This window comes from Microplitis demolitor, chromosome 7, assembly GCF_026212275.2.
Source record: "Microplitis demolitor isolate Queensland-Clemson2020A chromosome 7, iyMicDemo2.1a, whole genome shotgun sequence".
Classification (NCBI taxonomy): domain Eukaryota; kingdom Metazoa; phylum Arthropoda; class Insecta; order Hymenoptera; family Braconidae; genus Microplitis; species Microplitis demolitor.
Window position 1 is genome coordinate 9,311,506 of NC_068551.1, and position 22,735 is coordinate 9,334,240.

At 34.4% G+C, this 22,735-nt stretch overlaps 1 protein-coding gene across 2 annotated transcripts in view; it reads right to left on the reverse strand.

Moving 5' to 3' along the window:
* The window catches only part of LOC103572256 (ras GTPase-activating protein 1), a 72,126-nt gene that overhangs the window by 19,094 nt on the left and 30,297 nt on the right, over window positions 1-22,735 (reverse strand). For both annotated transcript variants that reach the window (XM_014440173.2, XM_014440172.2), the window contains 5 exons: window positions 8,686-9,029; window positions 2,742-2,933; window positions 2,453-2,651; window positions 2,155-2,373; window positions 1,778-2,010 (listed from right to left, as the gene is read on the reverse strand). In XM_014440173.2, coding sequence (XP_014295659.1) covers window positions 1,778-2,010; window positions 2,155-2,373; window positions 2,453-2,651; window positions 2,742-2,933; window positions 8,686-9,029 — 1,187 coding nt within the window. The remainder of the gene's footprint in view (window positions 1-1,777; window positions 2,011-2,154; window positions 2,374-2,452; window positions 2,652-2,741; window positions 2,934-8,685; window positions 9,030-22,735) is intronic.

Here is a 22,735-nt window from a genome sequence, read left to right on the forward strand (position 1 = left end):
AATTCTGGCACCGATACTCCTCTGTTATTTGACAGACTGACAAGTACCTGTTTTGGTAGTCATATAGTAGATGCTTAACTACATAATGACATTAATAATTCCTTGAATAATTTCTCGACATTAAAAAATAAAAAATACTTTCTAGCTAACCAAAAAAAAAGAAAAAAAAAAAGAAAAAAAAAAAAAGAAAAAAAAAAAAGAAAAAAAAAAAAACGTTTTAAAATCAAAACAAAATCTCGGAAGATAGTATGTATGGAAAGTCTAAATGACTAAATTTTTAGTTTAAACAACCCAGCGTAACATAGTTCATCTAACTTAATATAAATGATAAGCCGTAACAAAATAGTGTAGTTACGCTGATTTAAAATTTGTAGTTAAGAAAATTATCTTCAATTGGTTGATCTTACTTGATATAAATATTAAATTATTAGCATGTCGTATAGTTGCGCTGACTAGAAATTTTTAATTTAAATTACCCAACTCAGAACAGTCATATTCACTAGTATCATAGTAGTGTATTCAACTGCATAATAGTGTAATCGGCTACTTTTTTGTAGTACTATTTATTATAACACTTTAGTTACGGGTACTACAGCCAATAGCTGAGATGTTTTTTTACTATGTTTTCCTAGTTCCGAAAACGTATTTTTTCTCTCAGTGTACTAGCACAACACACCCAATCTCTTTTATAAGTCTAAAGTCTTATAGAAAGTTTTTCGACGTCTTTATAATGAAAAAAAAAATGTGTTTATGTATGCCTGTGTGTATACGTCGTAACGAAGAGATATTCAATTTAAATTGACGTAAACTAAAATCTGGCCTTTTCCAACAAGGTATTAATAGGATAATCCGAAACTAATCATGGAAGGCGTTACTGTCAAGTTCATCATCTCGGCTGTTTTAAGTCGGACAGATTTCTATTTTATTTTAATTTTTTCTCAACAACAACTCATGTAAATTCTAATCATTTTATAATGTGACTTCGTGCAACAATAACATCCAACCATTTTTAATAAATGAAATGAGATAAATTTGTCGATTTTTTGTACGTACTTATTAGTTTACTCTCTTAAATTTAAGTCACTGAATAGCCCAATTTATGATGTGTCATTGTCATAAGTTCAATATTAGTCGGCACAAGGTATGTGATTGAGAACATCTAATACTGTCGTCCCAACAAGAGCTTGGGATTTTTTTCCCACCACGGCTTCTTTCCCCACCCTGTAAATGTTGGTTTTGCACATGCGCACATTCAATGGTGTATACGCCAATTCTAATATTATGGTGATAGGGGAAAAAATCCCATGCTTTCATTGGGACAACTATAGATTTCTTTAAGTAGTGCCTTGCACTATTTTAATCATTATTTATTTATTTGAAGCCACATATTAATAGATTAAGGTCCTCCGTTACAGTACGTGTAAACACGTGCATGGGTGGGTTGGGGGATATAGTTTAGTAGGACCTGAAAACATCGACATGTGATGAAAACTCAATTCTCTGAAATAGGACCGAAGACAGTAGATTCTACTTTCTCAAAATTTCAAATTATCTAAACATTAATAAAAAAATAAATGAGTATGTTCGGCCGAATTAAGTCCTGAGCAAATTTACTAAGGACTTAGTAAGACTTGATATAGTAAATATGCTTTTACTATACAAAATCTCACTAAGTTTACTCAGGACTTAGTTCGGCCGAACACGCCCAATAATCTAAAGCTTATAATTTACAGCTAAAGGTTAATACAGTAATTATATAATGTGAAAGTTTCAATACCTCGCAGCTGCAGGTGGTGGTGACTCAGAGATCAGATTAAACGATCTAGGATTTAAAATAGCTGGACATAGTAAACGTAAAAATATAAATCCGCTAACAACTCGTGTTCTGACAAGTCTTTCATGGGGCCATTTAGCTACAACTGCTCTTTGTAAACAGCCGCAAATGTACCTTAACGTTTTAGGGCATGCATCTGGGCTTGTGAAAATACTTAAAGTTACTTCATCTAAAACCTGAAAAAAATATCGATAGTTATCAAATGTAATACGGATTACCACAAGCAAAAAATAACAAAACATATATCTATTTATTGATTTATAATGTAATGCGCTTTTTCATCATGATTGAGTTCACAATATTGCTAAAATAATACTTACTTGTAACAAAAATTCAGCATTGCTGCAAGCATCTTCTGGTGAATCCATTTTATTCGGATTTAATTCACAGCTTTGCTTACTTTCAATTAATTTTATGATAGTGTCACGTAAGGCAGCTTTTAAGAAAGATGTGCAAATCGATTTCATATAAAGGTCCATTAATGTCGTTGTAAGACTGGCAGCCCTGAATAAAGTAGGAGTTTCATCTTCTTTATCAACCTGTAAAAATATTTAAAAAACCATTGATTCATAAAATTGTAAATATTAAGAATTTACATCATTGTAATAATATAAATACTTCAGCTTGATTCAATGATCGGAGTAAATCCGCTTCTTTGCGTTCATATCGAAATATCTTTAAAAGACTACTAGCTAACGGTACTCGGTCTGAATGACAAACATCCGCTAATGCTCGGACAACATGCAATTCTGGATCCAACAAGAGTTGTTGTAAAGGACTGTATTCTTCAGGAGGCATGGCTAAATCATGCCGGTACCTATGAACAACGAAACATATAATCACAATTTTTATAACCACGATAAAAATGTATTGTGTAAAAGAATAAAAGATAATATTTAATCTTTACCGTATACGTAATCGTAATGCTCCCCATTCTCCGATTGGAGTTATGCCAGAGAAAGGATACCATTCATCCATTTCTTCCCCATTTAATAAATTCGCTAATTCTACAGACACCTCTGCTACTTCCGTATCCTTACTTCTCTTTCCCTTATTATACAATGTCAATGAGAATGTCATTACATCGGGAGGTACATCTCTGTTAAACAAATGGCATTATTTAATTAAATTTATCCAATACATGATTGTAACAATGTGGGTTGGATATATTTAATATATTTAAGAGTGTACAAAATGAAAGGTAATGTTTTGAGTTTGATAAACTTAAAAATATAAATTTTATCATTCCAAAAATTACAACATACCACAAACCAGAATAACGTAAAAATAATCATTTTTTCGAACTTTTCATTTACAATGAGCTTTAATTAATTAAATAAATTGAATTAAATAAATGTTAAATAGTGTGAAGCGGGAAAATATGTATACATGCAAGCCATCATACAGAAAATTTTACGTAAAGAGTTCCAGACTTTTTTTTAGGAAAATTAGGATAATAAGAGAATCCGGTAAGAACAAGGATATTATCAATAAATCATTTATAGAAAAATCATAAATAATAATCTCACAGCCCAATTTTCTCAACCAGACTGCTACCAATGGAGCAATTTTTATCAATGCTTGCACAAGCCTGTTCTTAAGTTCGATAGTTGCTAGTGTCATCATTCACCTATAGGTTTTGCTCCAGAAATTTAGGGCAGATTTGACTTGCAAGTCTTATGCTGGCCTTACACAAGAATTTTGGTGAAGTTATTATTCAATTCTAGGGGAAAATCGGCGCCAGAAACATATTGAATCTTCCTTGCGCATGGCTTGCTCAAGATCTGCTTAAGTTAAAAATAGTGGGGGAAGGAATAGTTTCGAGAGTATCACTCGTCTTGAACAGATCTTGAGCAAGCCATACGCAAGTTTCTTGGGCAAGAAATGCGTCAGGAACTTTTGGTTGCATCATGTTAGGAATATCTCTAATATTCTTGCCTACAATACCATGAGCAAATCCTACACAATTTTTAAGTTTGTTCCTTGCTACACAATCTTGTGCAAGGCACATATGTCGAAGGAAACACTAGTAACTAGTAACTATGGGTTTTTGCACAAGGCTGTTTAGGTATAAAGAGTTCCACACTTTTTTAGAAAAATTAGGACAAGAAAGGAATCAGGTAAGAACAAGGAAAAAACTGTATCAATAAATCATTTATAGAAAAATTAAGAAAAATAATCAGATAGCCTAATTTTGCCAATCAGACTATTATAAGTAACAAAGAAGCATCGGCAACTTTATTCAAATTGGAATAGAAGTATCGAGCTGTTGTTTTTCAAAGAATTCTTTTTAAACATATAATTTTACAATAATTCTAGTAAAAAAATATTGTTAAGTATTTTTCGATAGTAGGAATGATACCACATAAAAAAATCTGTCTATCGGTTGACCTTGCGGGCCAGCCCTAAAACTTCCCGCTGTTTTCGGGCCCTTTGAGCTCGAAAACATTGTTGTGAAAACAGTTTCGAGCTCTTCAAGCTCGAAAATACTTTTGGATGCCATTGTTTTCGAAAAAATTTCTTCAACGATATCTCTCAAACGAATTAGCTGATTGAGGTGGCAATCGACGCGTTTTGATAAGTTCTAGAGCTGATAAGATTTTGAAATTGATCGGATAAGTCACTTTAAAGATAATCGAACCAAACCGTTTTTTAGTATTTCTTTCTCCAACGATATCTCTCAAACACATTAACCGATTGAGATGATTAAGGCGGCGATCGACGCGTTCCATCAAGTTCTAGAGCTGATTAGATTTTGAAGTTGATCGTTCAACTCGTTTCTGAGAAATAAAAAAAAAATTTTTTTTTGTAATTCGCAAATATTTTCGAGTCTACTTGATCAGATGATCTGAAATTTGCAGAAAAGTTGATGGCTACCAAGCTCTTTCGATTGCCGCAAGAAGCATTCAAATCGGGTCATTAGTTAAAAAGTTATAAGCCGGTCACGCACACACACATATACACACACGCGCGCACGCGCACGCACGCACACACACACTTGGACATCATTCTGAAAATAGTCAGGATAGCTTCCTAGGACCTCAAAAAGTCGACAACTGATGAAATTTCGTTTTTTGCAAATCGGCGTGAAAACAATAACTTCCCAAAATTTTTGAAAATCATCGATTTTCTTAGCGGGAAGTTAAAAATCTGAAAAACAGTTGACCCTGTGAGCCAGCTCCTAAATTTTTTGCGGTTTTCGAACTCCTTAAACTTGAAAAAATTATCGCAACTAGATTATCGAGCTCAGCGAGCTTAAGAACACTTTTTCGTACATTGGTTTTATTGAACTCTGCGAGCTCCAAAAAAAGTAATGTCTTGCGTTAATATCTAACAAGTCGAAAAAATCACTAATAATATAAAAAAAAGGAAAAATTGTTATTTTTTGCATTTTTCATCAGCAATATCTTTTGAACTAACCAACCGATTTTGATGTTCGATGCGACCTTCGATGCAGTTTTTCGCCCATCTTAAAAAAATTCGATAGATTCTTATAGCTGTATGCATAAGACCTACACAACTGTATCACTTTTCATAGAACTATTTCATTCTTATAAAATCTTTATGGGATTTTATGAGAATTTGTTGGATTCTACGAGATTTTCTAAACAGGGCGGCCTCTAAGGTTTCAAGAATTGTAAAATCTATCAGTTTAACAATTTTGACGTTATTCAAAAAGAAAAGTTTTTTCATTAACATATCTCTCAAACCAATGATTAGATTTGTTGATTATCCTAATTAAGAAAAATACTTTACTCCATGTTAAAAGTTTTATCTGTGGGGCATTCCGAGCCAAATCGACCACTTTTGACCCCGACCCTTTTCAATTTGGCTAAAAATTTTTTATCCTTTTCTACCCCATTAAAATCATTTTTCAGGAAATTTTCAAATTTTTTTACCGAACCCAAAAACAGTTATGAGTTTTTCAAAAATAAGGCTTTTAATTTTTTCAATAGCTATAATTTCTTCAAAATTGATTAATTGGGACGTTTTTCTTTCCAAAATTTTTGTCTTGGAATGTAATTTTTAGAAAAAATTTTTAAGACAATAAACTCTATGAAATTTTTGGCTTTTTTGAGAAAAACCGCCATTTTCTTAAAGTTCGCCATTTTTAATATTTTTTTTAATTTCTTAAAAAAAACTTCAATTAATTCTGTAATTTTTCCCGCCAATCTGAGAGTGGGCGGATTTTTCCTTCTATTTTTATTTATCAATTGAAAAAAAAATTTTTGCCCAGTTGGGCTTATTTCACAAAACATCACTCTGGAAATTTTTGAGAATTTCTCGAAGACTTCAGAGTTTGAAAAATTGAGACGAAAGCCTTACGACATTTTGTGATGAAACTAATATTTTCGATGGGGACGTTAAATAATAATGAAATTTACGATAAATTTAAATTTGACGTTGAGTAACTTTTGAAAGAGTAAACTTCTCAAAAAATTTTAAGAGACCTCTCTTATAGAGCTCTCAATTTCTAACAAAATTATGTATTGGCCTTTCCGGTATAATCCGTATTCTATGTCAATGGTGTGTATGAAATTCAAGTATAGTAAGTATAGAGAACAAAATGTTATTAAATTAGCAAACATCAAATTTTCCAAAAATTTCTTTGTTAAATCTTTAGAGTCTGAAAATGAAGGATACCACAGTATGGGTCATTATTTTTTCTTTTAACTTACGAATTAATGAAAAATGATCGATAAGATCAATGGTTTTTATCGAATTTACTAAAGGTGCTTTTTCATGCTGACGCTTGACGCTGCTTTTTAGCGTCAAATTCGGTCACGTCATGAGAATTTAACATGTGCGTCACTCAGAAAAAATGTAGCGATAAAGTTAAATTTAGTTTAGCTTTTCTTGCCCGGTTATTAAGCGTCAAAGTCACTCAAGCAATCGCATCGATAATAATCGATCTTTTCAAAACAACAATCTGTTACTTTATGATTTCATAAATTTAGCGAGTCCCAAAATAAGTATTGAGAAATGTCGGATAGGTTTTTGTTTTACGTTACCAGTTATAATTTCGATTGTTACTTTGATTCTTCGACCCCTGATAGCCAAGTTGACTGCAACCGTTGACTGCATGTTGACGACAAGTTTCTCAGAAAGTTTTCGACAGATTGCAGCAGTAGATTATCGCCAAATTTCTGGAAGACTTGGAGACAATTTGCAGTCAACAGTTACAAAAGCTGAAAGTTGTCGACAACTTATCTTCAAGTTGGTCGAAACTCATGTACACCAATTTTCTGATCAGAAATTCCGGTTATCGGGGAAAATGCTACAAATAAGTCTTGAGGTAAATATCAATTATAAGGTACAAAGATAATACGTCAACTTTGTATGTATATGAAAGACTTGACAGCAATACATCGACTTTCGATACTCATGTATTATTTGTCGCTTAAATTTAACTCTAAACGCTATAATTTATCGCTACATTTTTTCTGGGTGGCGTACATGTTAAATTCTCATCACGTGATCGAATTTGACGCTAAAAAACAGCATCAAGCGTCAGTATGGAAAAGCACCTTAATGTGCAATAATTATCTAAACTCATTATCAGTAAGGTAAAAGACCTAGTACCCTATCAGGGAACTAGTGCCCGACCACTCCATGTATTTGTATATCTATATTTAGTAAATATAAATATACAAATACATGAGTGATCGAGCTATTTCCCTGATCGGGTATTGGGTCTCTTACCTTAGTGATGTATTTGTTTCAAATAAAATTCATAACCTTTGAAAGTGAATTTGACTACTGTACATAAAAGAATGGTAGCATGTGCAAACATAAGCTTGAACGTGAATTTGACACGAGGCACTACACGGAAAAAAAATTCCATTTAAATTTACGATCTTAACATTGTAATTTGTCCTATTGATTATTGTAATGGTGGACTATACCTTTAAAATCATAATTTTTACGATGTAGCATTGGAAATTTCGTTTAAGAAATAATACTTCAGACAAATAACACAAAGTCTTAAGCTCTTTAGTGTAAATTACGATGTGAATATCGTAAAATTTGACGAGAAATTTTAAATAAAATAATAATCTCTCGGCAGTTGGATTCAAACCCGAGTTCTTTCGAATGCAAACTGACCGATGCCTTGCACCACTCGGCCACAGAAGGACCCACTAGTCTACGTTATTTTTAGAGCCATATGAACGATTTAAATACACAGTCATAAGTCACGAGAGCGCCTCTTACGGAGGATGCAGTTACTATTTAAAAATTCTGATGTAACTTCGTAATTTTTATAACTTCCATCATATTATAACAGAGGCAGCACTGTATTATTTATTATACTCAAAAGTAAATAGAAAGATAAATATAGGAATAAATATGGTTTTTGAATTGTGATTATTATTTTATTCTTTTTATGATGTTAATATCGTAACTTTTGTAATAATTTTTAATCCAAAAACGCTTTGTTTAAATTACGTTATTAAATAGTAAAAATTTTAATCTACAACCATTTTTTAAATTTTGATTCACGATTATGTTCAATAAAATAGATGTATTCATGCAGAAATCAATGTAAGTGATCAAATTAAGGATTTAAATGAATAAAAAATGTATTCTATATAGTAAATTTTAAAAGGAGACATTTGAAAATTGATGCTAATGAAAGTATAGCCCACGATTACGATGTTAATATCGTGAATTTTAGTGGAATTTTCTTTCCGTGGACCAGTTCTCTAGATGTTTCATTTTAAAGTACTTAGAAGGGTGGAGAAATAATCAAGCATAAGTAAAATAGCCAGAAATTTGATAGCGATTGCAAAGTTCTCTCAACTCAGCCGCGCGTGTTATTGTCAATATTTAAAAAATAATTCCGTACATACTCTAATAAGAATTCTTCGTCCCATAATGGATGCAAGCAAGTTTTAACTTTTGTACGTGCCACTTTTACGTTGTTGAGCGCCACTATAATAAATGGATTCGGAACTAATTTATAGGGAAGTCTGTGAGCATCCAAAATATGCAGATGAAGTGATCGTAATTCACGTAAACGTGCGACTTTAGGTGCACGCGATAACTGTGATACACAGAGAGGTTTCAATGCATTTATCCAATCTTGCGCACTTTCAGAATTAGGTGCAGCTAAATATGTAATAGTCGCTAAACAAGGAAGAGCACGTTCAACCAGTTGAAAGCAATGAGGTCTATCAAATACGCTATCGTGAACCTGAAAAAAACCAAGAGAGATATTAATGTTTATTTTGTTACTCTCAAGTAAATAAGTTATTTTTATGTTTGGGAATAAACATGAAACTGAGCACAATATTATAATGAAATGACAAATAAATTACATTTCTTTTATTACGATTTATTAATGGAAATATTTAAAGTATGATCTATTTGAACTACTTGTTCTGTCAATTATTTTATACAATATAAAATATATTATTTCCGGTGAAAAATAAATATTTATTGGGAAGTGGACTTTCTTTAGCGACGCATTAATAAAAAAAATCCAGCGTAACAAAAAAACAGGAAGTATTATAAAAATGGAAATATAAGTATATAGTTTGGCATGGAAAAACAGGGTAACCCATGCAGGAGCTACCTGAGTTGAACAACGGGGTTCTACTTGACCCAGCACTGGGTAACCTAGCCTTGGCCATAATAATGATTACCCGGGCCTGGGTTCTCCTGTCTTGGCCATCCAATGGCAAGCCAGACTTGGTCTAAGACTGGGTAACCAAACCTTGGCCATTCAATGGTGATCTAGGCTTGGGCCAGGACTGAGTAACCTAGCCTTGACCGTTACAATGATTACCTAAGCTTGGGCCAAGACTGGGTGCCCCTACCTTGGCTATCCAATTGGGCCAAGATAGGATTACCCAATTTTGGCTATACCTATGGTTTAATAAGTAGATCATATAAAAGTATCAGTTCAACATTAGTAGGTTCGTCCAGTAGCTAACGTTCAGACCCAGCAATCAGAAGGACGGCAGTTCGCGCCCAGAGCCCAGCAAAAATTTCACCGAGTTTTTTTCACATTTATTTCTCTTAGATAGTTTAAATGTTAATGATCATGAACTCTACGAGGTTAATAATCGTAGAATTTTTTTTTAATTAAATCTATTTGTTTCGTCGATGTATGGGTCAAGTCTGGGCCCGTCGTACATTCCTCTCTGGGAATACATGAAGTGCAAGCCCAATCATTCAAAAGAATGAGAAGCCGAAAAAAGTTGAAAAAGATATAAAGTAGAATACATTTATGCATGTGAGTATGAAATCTAGAGGTGTAAGGAATGAAATGCAACAGGGATCACGCAAACAAGAATGATCGTATCTATCTTCAATACATTCAACACTCCCTTGCGGTTTCAGCGCGACGATGGAAATACGGTCGAATCACGGTGTTTTTACCGTGGAAACGCGCCTTTAGTGTTTTGACAGTGAAGCGGCGGAGATTCGACGGTGATTTTACGGTCGAACCACGGTAGTTTCTGTGCAGTCACGCTACTATGTTCCGACCGTGTCCCCACTGTGTTTTATCAAAGTTTTTACGGTGGCTTAAGGGTATTTCGAACGTGAGTTCACAGTATTTCGACGGTGAATGTCCAGTATTCTCATGGTAGCTTCACGATGGTTTGCAGTAATTTCCACGGTGGGCTCATGGTGGTCCCACGGTGGCCTCACAGTATTTTTGCGTCGATTTTTTAGCGTTTTCACTGTGATAGTTCGGTATTTCCTTGTTGTTTCCACGATGATTTTATGATTTCTTCGCCATTGATATATTTTTTTGTTATAGTTTCCAAATCTCTGTCAATCATATTTTTTTATTTTCTCAGTATTTTTGATATCTATCTTTTCTAAAGTGTATTGTTAAATTATTAAAATGGACAAAGCTTATCACTTTAAGTTATCTTATCAATATAAGTACACAGAAAAAAGAAATTTCTTGGCACAAAAAAAGTTGCGCTCACCCCAAGAAAATTTTGATTGGCCCAAAAAAAACTTTTGCATGATGAATTGAAAACAAAAATTTTCTTGGGGCAAGAAAGAATTTTCTTAATTTAAGAAAACATTTTTTTAGGCGAAAACAAAATGTTTTTACGCCAAAAAATTTTTCTAGTCCCAAAGTAAATTTTATTTTTATTCTATAATGCAAAATTTTATATAATTGAGTTGTAGAAAATTCTATTTAACAGCGATTTCCGAGTAAATATGCTGTGCAGGTATGTAAATCATTATATTTTGTAATATACTTTAGATACGACTAGATAACGTATCATTATTCGAAAAAAATGATTTCATAAATCTTATAAAGTCTATGAAATTTTTCAATTTACCGCATTCATGAATGTTGTAAAGTACACAAACTTTTTTAAAATTTTTGAAAATAAGCTAACAAGACCATTAGCGAGATAGTTAAGAACATTTTGATGTTTCAATAATCAATTGAGTTTATAAAAAACTGAGATATTAAATTCAAAATATTGTAGTTAAGTTTGAAAAATTTCAACTTCTCATTTATATAATTTTTCGAAAAAAGTATTTGTTGCCCCACTACTAGTGGGTATACCGCTACTGATCTCTTTACCTTATAAACAATTATATAATTGAATATAATACAAATCAGAAAATCAATCAGTTATTAGATATCTTTAATTTTCTAAGTTCATGAGTGTTTATACTAATACAATTAACCATTTCGTTCAAGTGTGTGATTCGGCACAGTGGATATCAGACCAGACTTGGAATGTAAAGGTGCTGGGATCGAGCCTCTGAGTCAGCGTTAATTTTATTTTTTTTTTTTTTTCGCTATAAAATTTATGGACACACCATGGAACGATGAACTCACCGTGAAAATACGTTGAATTCACGGTTAAAAAACTGTCAAGCCATCGGAAAGCCATTGTAGGTTACCATGGAGATCGCTGAAAACCACTGTGGAGCTACCATGGAACAACGGTGAAATTACTGTGACCTCACGGTCGAAACACCGTGGAAATACTCTTTAAATGCAATAGAAACGCGGTTAGCATACAGTGGTATGACTGCACAAAAAATACCGTGATTCCATTGTAATTACAACCACGTTTCCACAGTCGTTCCACGGTGTTTCAACGGTGTTTTTACTGTGAGGTCACCGTGGCGTTAAAACCGTAAGGGCTATTACCAAAGTATTACATACTTGAGCAAGATTCTGGTGCCAGTGCCTTGAGCAAAATTCATAGTCACTAGTGTCTTTCTACATACGGATCTTGCGCAAGATCATGTAGCAAGAAATCGTCATCAAGACTTGTGCATGACTTGCTCGAGGCATTTTACACAAGAATATTGAAAATATTTTAGATACGGTGCAGTTGAAAAGTTTCTGGCGCATTTCTTGCGCCAGTAATTTACGGCAGGTACTTATGCATGGATTGCTTAAGATCTTTTCAAGATTAAAGTTCAATTTTGAGCTTTGAGCAGATCTTAAGCAAGTCATGCTTAACTATTTGCGACTATAGTCTTCCTTCAGAATTGAGATATAATCTGGTACGAATTTCTTGTGTAAGGCTTCTATTAAACTTGTTATTGAAATCTGGCCACAAGTATCTGCAGCATGACACATAGGTAGAAAAAGATACTAACGTCTATCGAACTTGAGACCAGGCTTGCTCAAGCCTTAAACAAAATTGTTATATGGGTATCGCTTGCGTTTAAGGTTTAGCGCATACGTGAAGATTCGAAAACTTCACTACATCTGTAGTAAACAATTTTCATGTAAACCTTTTGGCATCGTATATGTTAGCCCCTCGGTGAAAAGAAGATTCTGTATGCAGCCAAATGACTAAAGATGTTTGCCACTGTTTCTTATGTACTTTGGGTCAAGGATTACGAAAAACATGGTTGTATGTTAATGTCACGATCGGAGTGAGTCCGATTGCCTAGGCGGTGGAGATCACGTGAAGGGGCTTAGTCGTTTTCAGTGGGTCACTTCGTCGTCAACTCAAATGATTTTACTTTAGGTCTCCAACCTAGGAGTCCGGATGCCTAGGCGTAGGACAGTCACGAGAACGAATGTTGAAATCGACTCAGTGAGTCTTACTCGCAAATTTTTAGCTAGATCCGACAAAGGTTTTGGTAGTAGAAGTAATGACTGAATTTGGTTATTTTTCATGGGTTTATATAGCAAGGGCTTAATATAAAAGTGGGTCTGGGAGATGTCATATCTCTAAGACAAAAATGGGTTGAAGAAAAAGAGGGAAAAAATAAAATAGAGGAGTTTTGATTTTTGGACAGCTGAAAGTGAAATATGAAGTTCAAGAGGTCATGGAATTTCATATCGACCGGATGCAGATAGAAAAATGACTCCGTGGTGGACCGTAGGACACCTTGAAACAATGTCTCTTTGTCAAATATATAATGACATTTAATACCAATATTTGAAATGCTCTCAAAAATATAATTTTAAAAACCAAAAATCAAGAGGGAAAAATTTCCTACAGTAGGAAAGGGAAAGGGGTTTCGCGGGATACCGTGGATCAATATCTCTATGTAAAATATATGACATTTATGATCAATATATTACGTACTTAAAAAAAAAAACTACAATTTTTTAAAAAACAAATAGAGAGGAAAAATTTTCGGTGATACAAAAAGGAACAGAGAGGTTCCGCAGAAGACAGTGAGACTTGTTGGTCATAGTCGTAAAAATTTGAGTCGAACTAGATCAAGGAAATATCTTGATGAATTTATGTGACATTTACGATGATCTAAGGGACTCGCGTCGGACATCTAGAAAACATTGAGTTGGTGAGCTAATTGTAAGGGGTCGTACTATGCTCTTATACATATGCGTATGTTATACATACACGATAATATATTATTATATTTTGTTGGGTGTGCTTTGGATTACCCAGATTGGTTATAATTAAAAAAAATTTTTTTTTTTTAAATTTTAAATCTAAGTATGGTTGAGTGGTTTTCCAGGTGTACCGATTGATACATTCAAAAGTTATTATATAAACGATTGTTATTAACAATTTTACGGTTCAACCAGTCATAACGAGGCGCTAACGAAGTGTCGTCTCATGAAACGTTGATTTGACGAGAACACTTATTCGAAAAAAAAAATATTTGGAAAATAATAATACACGAAATAAGGTCATTCGGCGTAATTTTGGCCAAATTAAGCTGTTTCGGCCTTTTTTCGGCCAGATATTTTCACCTAGATTAGATCAAATAGTCGTAAAATCGGTTGCCATAGCAATGGTTGCCAAGACATCTATAGGTTCGGAGAACTCGTGATGAGTGAGTGAGTAAATCAGTGAATCAGTGGTATTTCACTTATATATTGTGACGGGTTTTTCACTACCAAGGATCTACCGGAGAGATGTCCAAGTACATTTACAATTGACAACCTGGTTGAATAATTATAAAGTTGGGCGCTAGGTGATTTATCAAATCCTATCGGTGATTATTAAATTACTAATAAACAAATGTCATAAACATGACTCAGGGTGGCGGATCGGGCAAAGGCCAGGCACTTAAGATTATGATGAAATGATTGTTTAGATTACAAAAAAATAAATTGTCGTATATTGAACAAAAAAAAAAAAAAAACCTAAGTTGATGGATACCACAAATTATAAAATGCCTGCACAAAAAAAAAAAAAACAGTTTACCAGAACCTGGCTTAAGACTCGATATAAACAAAAAAAAGTCAATTGATCATACGGTTCATATCCTTTCAACATACAACTTGATCACTCAAATCGGACATGAACGGTAACTCGTCAGTCTCGGTTTCATTAACAAGAATGCTCGAAAATTAATGATCGTACTTGATCTAATTTACAACACCAGTTCATACTCAGTACAAAAATTCAGTTGACGAACTAATATAAAATATTATGTCATTTTCGACAAACATATACAAAGTACATTTTTACGACATACTTGACTAGTATACATAAGTCCCAAAAATTAAGGGATAAAAAAAAAATTCGAAATTTTTGGGTTATTTTCAACATACTGTAACTCGGTGAAAAATGGTCGTAGAGAAAAAAAAAAGCAAATTGCAGCCTCAAGTTTCTAGTTTTCAGATCTGGGCCTTAAATTTGTTTATCATGCACGGTTCCGGAGTAATCTGAAGAAGTCCGACGAAAAGAAAATTTTTTTAATTTTTGCTCCTCTTCCAACAAGTCTATGGGCTTCAATAAAATTTTTTGGATAATTTGACGTTACGACTATCTTATGAGATTTTATGCTCTTTAATTTGCCGTCCTCAAAAAGTCTCTACGACGATTTGGCGCCGAGTTATCATTGATCAAAGCAAAAAAGTCCATTTTGGCTTTGATAATCAATAAGTCCGAACGTATTGGTCGTACAGAGAATGGAAGTAGGGTTTTGAAAACTCGAAAACATTATCTATAAGACAAAGTTAGTGACTTTTGATAGAAAACTTTTTTTTCAAGCGATAATGTTTATTAAAAAACAGGTGAAAATTCGCATATTTAAGGATATTCGAAAATCTTGCTATAACTTTGGATATAACGGATGAACAAAGGATATCGTCATTTTTTTTTTCAACCTCAAAGTGTCCTGAAAAAACCCTGAAAATTTCAAAGCGCTGCGATTTTTCTTTCCTAGTTCCCCCAAGCTTTAAATTTGTCGATTTTGCCAAAATTTGCCATAATTGGTAGTTTCTCGGTTTTTGATTATTTTTTTGACTTTAATATGTTTTTTTCACCAATAATCATGATTTCTTTGATCAAAAAGATTGATTATTAAAAAAATTTTTTTTTTCCAAAATTTGTTTTTTTCAATTTTTTTCGATAATAAATCTATCAAAATTTTTCTATCGAAAGTCACTAATTTTGTCTTATAGAGAATTTTTTCGAGTTTTCAAAACCCTAATTCCATTCCATAAAGTATTGCTATATTCATAGTCTACAATGTTTATTTAATTTTTAAATGGTTACTATCACCTAACGGTATTACTATTAATAAAATATTATCTTCCAGAGCAAACAAATCAAAAGATTATATTATTAGCGACACGAAAAATTTAATGGAAATAGATTTCAATGTATAATGCATAAGTTATAAAGACTTAAAACCATAAAAGATGCACGTTTCTATATTAAAAAAAATTTTTCAATACTTTGAAAGTATCATAAAACAGTAAAAATGTCAATCATAGAGCGTGCAGGTACATTTGAAACATCGTTAAAGATATAAAGGATACTTTTAAAATATAAAATAGCTATGAAATTTAAAGGTTATTTTGTTCACAACAAAAGACAACTGACAAAATTGTATTATAGTGGGAAATGCTTATGGTTATGTGGAATGAAAACCATATTTTCAGCATTTTTTGATTTATTTAACAATTTCAAGGCTATCAAATTATTGGAAGAAATGGGCAAAACATGGAGCGTAAGGTCATAAATTAGAGATTATAAGACAAGCTTTCAGATACTCTTTACGGAAATAGTCTTTGAATATTAGTTTTAAAGTTATATAAGCTTTAACAATGATTAAAAACTGATTTTTACGAAAAATCATGAATATTTCAAACAGCCATAATTTCAAAACTATACATACGATTCAGAACATTTTCAAACTTGATCAAGGTAATCGCCTATAGAATTAGTGTGAAAAATTTCATTAAGATCCGATAAGAACTGTGGGTGCTATCGTAATGAAAAGACCAGTGATAATAATAGGGGGTAGAGGTACATTTGATACATTCCATCTCTAGCTATACTCAAAATTACATTTATTGCTGGTCCAGCAGTACACTCACTGCTGGTATTATCATCACATTCTAACTTCTCACAACCTTTACGAGAGATCAGGAAGATAATGCCTGTTTGCTCTCTCTTAGCATACTCTCAGACTAGCAAAATCTTGTCTACGACTCTCGTCGCAGTCGTAAATCCCGGAGAGCTATTCTTATTTTACTACACTTTCAGGCTAATACGAATCTTGATCACGATCCTGCTATCGTGAACCATCCCTATCAGTGCATCTGCTTTGATCCTTACTTGCTCTAAGTCTAGCTAGCTCTCGTGCACGGTCCAACTACTGTGTACCACCCCTGAAAGTATTTCTGATTTAAAACATGATCTAGAACTCTCAGGCTAGTCAAATCTTATCCAAGGGCAATCGCTTTGTATCATCACTGAGAGCTCCTACTCTGAAGCCCCACGAATATCCTCAGAATAGTGAAATCTCGTTTATGGCTTCACCAAAGCCGTGGACCACCTCTGAGGATATCGGCTCATATCTCTACACACTATGCTCTACAAAAACTCTGCTGTGATCTAGATTTTCAGGTTAGCTTAATCTCACTTACAGTCTACACGATCGTTTGCTCCACCTGAGAATCACCTTTGCATGGTCTCTTCTTACACCTGATGTGCGTCAATCTTACTGGGGCCTAGTGTTCTATAGGCATACGGATACATTCGTACGAGTGTACAAGTGCACGAGCGAACAAGCGCACGAGCCAGGGTGACAACCCAGCCCAACTTACTCACGCTCATTTTATGTAAGGATACACTGGACATTAACTAAAATACATCATTACGAGAGACAATCACTAACCATCGTCAATCGGCCAGATAGTCGTTCTCATCAGCTAGTCTAATCCTTCGTCTTCTACGTTCACCAGTACCAAATATAAAATTACAACAATACAACTTAACTCTACTAGAATTATACACTTGATCTAGTTTAATTAAATTGCTTGTTTAATAAACATTTTGCTCCTTCGAGTTCGGATCTGGTGACTGGAAATCATGAGGGTTGAACACGTTGAACGTCGGATGCACTCGCAAGCTGAACTCCATAAGTTCATTAAGCAATTTATTAGAAATCTGACCAGTATTGAAGTAGAAAACGTCACTCGTCATCGCACTGAAGCGCGTTACACGTTACTTGACGAGACATGGATCAAACTGTCTTTAAACTACGATGCTTTAATGTTTGCGATCACCAAGCTGAACGCCGACGAGAAGGAGCAGATTAGGGGAAAATTTTATTTTTCATGCCATGATTGCGACTTCACGGAAGAGTGCTATGTATAGGCACTAGAAAAAGCAAACACTATTGTCAAAAAAAAATAAGCAAGCGAAGCGAGAGTCATCTGACACTGCCAATCTCGTCAAGGTCTAGCAGTCAAGCAACTGTTCACCAAGATCCACGTCTTTCACCACTGGACCTACCTCAGTTTGATGGAGCCGTAGCCAACTGATTACGGTTCAAGAACATGTTTCTGAACATGATCGTGAATAACCCCGCCGTGACGCCAATATACAAGCTGCACTATCTCAAAAACTCATTCATCGGTTCTGCCGTTCACTTTCTCAGAAATACCACTCTTACTGAAATTAATTTTGTAAAGACTCGGGAGTCGTTACAAGGCTTCTACGAGAACACAAGGGTGCTCCTCAACATGGTTTTCAGTTCTAAGTGACGATGAAGCGCATAACAGAGGAATCTCAAGTTGTATTCGTGCACCTGTACACCGAGGTCTGGCAAATGTGCCAGACTCTTGAGACACTTCAGTGACCTATACAAATGAGGGACGACATTTTTATCTTCATGACAGTCCAACGCCTGGACTCAGAGCCAGTCAAGGTATGGGAATAACATCTAAGCTTGTCCCAGGAATCCCGTACTAAGAAAAAAATTTCTGGATTTCATCTTCTCAAGGTTATTAACTTTAAAATCCTATGAAAGCTCAAGCCAGTCAAAAACCTAATGCTGCACTAAATGGAGCAGTATCAGCCACAAAAGTGCATTTTGCCAGCAAAGGAAGTACTAAGCCTTACACACGTCGAACGAGTGCTCGTATTATGTTCCGAGGATCACTGAGTTAATCGCTATCCGCGTTTTAATGACAACATTTTCCGCCCACCGGCGTTTATTGTTTATTTTAATAAAATTTTCATTAAACAAGCTATTTAATTACAAAGGATCAAGCGTACAATTTTAATAGAGGTATTGTGTTTTAGTATGTGGATTAGTGGCTCTGGCGAATGTAGAAGACGAGGGTTGGATTAGCTTATGAGGACGGCCATCTTGTCGTTCGGTGAAGACTTTTAAGTCCTCTCTCGTGATAAAGTACATGTGGCGTTTGCCACAGTAACTGCGATCGACAAGTTATTTGACTATGTTCGTAGCCAGATCGATCATTATCAGATTTTTTACGGCTTCTTTTTCTATCCTAATTGCATATAATTGAGAATAATTGAAAGTTAGTTGCCAAGACGAGAACACGCGTTTCTGTATTTCCTTAATTCTAACGACTTTTTACTCTTTACTGGGTTATGATGTATTTGTTAAATAAAATATTACTTAACATAATAAGTTGGTTAAATGAATTTATTTCATTTAATATACCCTTAACTGCTAAATTGGTGATCTCAACGTAATCTCGTTTGTAGAGAAGTGTAAAACACGTGTGTTACACAGTTTATAAGAAATCTCACCAGTTTTGCATCGTTTTGCCGCAAATATTTTGTCACGTTGCCGATAACTCGATGAGACCGCAAATTTTACTCACAGTTATTGTTGTGTAAATTTATTTTAAGTTAATCAGTGCACTGAGTTCGTTATCATTGTGCAGTTTTCATCTTTTATCATCGCTGGTACAATGCTGGGCATCGTATGGACGTTATGTCGCATTAGTATCGGTTCAAAGGACAGTTAGTGCAAATCGAATAGAGATAAAAGTTTTTGCGCACGGTAAATCAAATTGCCAATTCTCGAAATAGTTTCGAGGATTAAGCCAGAGAGTCAGCCAAATACTTTTGAGTGGCGGGTCACCACTGGATTCTGTTACATTCTGGCTTATCTAATTATTAGGCGGATATTTTTAAATTGACCAGGTTGACATCGTTAGGGTGTCGATAGACCCCAGGTGCGTCAGCTGTTGACTCTCCTTTATTTTATGCAAAAAAAAGTTTATTCACTTACCATGGTGGAGATTGTGGGCCCTATAAGTCGGCCCAAATAATCCCTTGATGCTTCCTCTGAGAGTGACCAAGATGAGCTTTGAAAGTACGGTTCCTCCACAAGGGAAAGTAATTCCAATTAGTCGATCAATCACCAGAGCTCGAAGGCTCAACAACACACGAGCTCGATGGCTCAGCAACACATGATCTCGATAGCTTCAACAATACACGAGCTTGAAAGCTCAACAACACATGAGCTTGAAGGCTCAACAACAACTCCCTCAAATTTAATTCTCGGACGACGTTTGGTGAGGTCCGCGATGACACCTTGAATCCCGCGACCAAGCTGTACCGTACATCCTGACCTCCTGCTTCATCGACCACGAAGCATAAAGGGTGATATGATAGGTGGTAAAGGAGCCCGAACTGCTGGTTAGCGCTCTGAGCAGAGGAAGGATGGAACAGCTAGTAAGCGCTCGCCCCTTTAAGCTTCTTTATACAAAAGATTTGTATTCAGGTTAAATTATAGGTTTTATTCCTCTAAGCCTGGAGACAGGAGAATCAGTTAGTTAATTAGTACAGAGTTCCGTGCTCTTTTAGATCTCGCGATCAACTGGCTGATCCTGCTGCTCTTCGACGAAGTACATTTATCGAAGTGTTAACGTTGCATCTCAGGCTTCCTATGAGAGAATCGTCGTTGCCCGAGTCTCATGCGTCGTCATCTGTTTAGACTATCCGCGAGCCACGGCGATTCTCTTATCGCAAGAGATTTCCGTTACATTGTTGGCGGTGAAAAGAAAGAATTTCGCCAACAAAGTAACGATTTATTAATTTATTATTTATTTATGGTTCTAAGAAGTGTCGAACCGTTTATTCGCCCACCATGGCGAATAAATAATTCGAGACTTCAAAAAAAAATTTCCTAAAATTTGTATTTAAATTTAATTAGAGCCAGAACATAACAATTCATAGGAAAATTCAATTCAAATCCCTGTATGTGTACATGATATGCTTATTTAAAATATTATTTTTGTATTTTATAATTTAACATGTACGCATCCGACGCAGAGGAAATTACTGATTTGCTTAAACATCTTGCACTATTGACTGCCGAGTATGATGAAATGCAAACTCAGGAACAACCTCCGAAGACGTTCACTTATACGAATGTATCCATGTGCCTGCAAAAGACATGAAGTCCTAGTAAGATTGTCTCACACCAAGTGCAAGAAGAGACCATGTGAAACTGATACTTAGGTATGACTTACGATCGTGAAGACCGCACCTGGGAATCGAGATCATAGCAGAGTTTCTAGATCACGAGATTTTACTAGACTGAGAGTGCGGTAAGATAAGAATGAATAGCTCTCCGGGATTTACGACTGCGACGAGATTCGTAGACAAGATTTTGCTAGTCTGAGAGTATGCTAAGAGAGAGCAAACAGGCATTATCTTCCTGATCTCTCGTAAAGGTTGTGAGAAGTTAGAATGTGATGATAATACCAGCAGTGAGTGTACTGCTGGACCAGCAATAAATGTAATTTTGAGTATAGCTAGAGATGGAATAATCAATAAGATGTACGTACCAACGCACTTATTATAATACATAATAAGTAAACACTTCGACTGCGAATTGTGCTGTAGGAAATCCTGCTATCGAGTTCGTGGCTGTGGACTGTTGCGTACTGAAGTACGTGATGTTGACTGATAACTGCGATGAGTTAATGATGATAGAAAATCTGAGTTCATAAAATTCAAATCGGAATCCGGAAAGAACATTGTGACTGAAGCACTGAGCACTTTGTTGGTGATGAGTTATCACTGATAACACAAGTATATATCGGATAAGGTAACTGTTCGAATTTGAATACAGAAAGATATCTGGAAAACAAGAACTGCTCAGGACTCAGGACTCGGTAGTTTGAAAAGTATGTGGGTCATTTCATGTCGAATCGACAAGTTGTTGGGATTGACCCCCTCCGATTCGGATAAATTTTAGTGGAGAGTTTTGTCTCATCATAAAACGAGATTCTGCCAAAGGGAAAATTGTTAAAAAATGTTTCTTGAGCGTTACACAAAATTGAAAATTTTACCGTTTTTCCAGTTTTTTCAGTTTATTTATTCAATATTTCATAACATACTATTTATATTATTTAATAATATAAATATTATTAAGTATTTCTTTTAATGCTTATAATCCTTTCGTTTAATCAGGGAATTCTTGAATCTTAATCATTATGATAAACAAAGAAATAATAGTATAAAATATTTGATAAATTTTTGTTTTTACATTCCATTAATATAAGAAAAATATTTCAGAGCTCAAACTTCAATATTTATGTGGTAGAATAATTATATTCAACAAAAATGTTGAAACAAAGTATTTTGCCAACATTCAGAAATTCATCTTTGAAAAAAAAAAAAAAAAACACCCTTCTGAAAATTTCAGAATCACTCAAGATATGTTAGATGTATAATATAAAAAATTTTGAGCTCAAAATTTTACTGCAAACTTTACTTTTTACGATTTTGAAAAATTCAAAATTTTCCAATTTTGGTAATTTTCAAAATTTTTTTCCCAAAAATTTTTTTTCTAATATCTCCAAGTGTTCTCTTTGAACGCACGGGTGGTTTTTTTTTAATATACAGTAGGTTATGAAATATAAAATAAATAAACTTTAAGAACCAGAAAAACAGTGAAATTTTCAATTCCACATAACTCTCAAAAAAAATTTTTCATAATTTTTCCTTTGGCAGAACTTCGTTTTATAATGAGACAAGACTCTCTACCAAAATTTATCCGAATCGGAGGGGGTCGATTCCAACTATTTGTCGATTTGACATGGAATGTCCCATGTAAGAAAAAAGTCGACGATACCCAAATACTTTGTGGTTAGGAAAATCCTCAATATTTCAGTTTGGAAAACCCCGAAATAATTTTAAAACATTCCTTTAACTCAGAGAAAAGTTTATATCGGGCAAA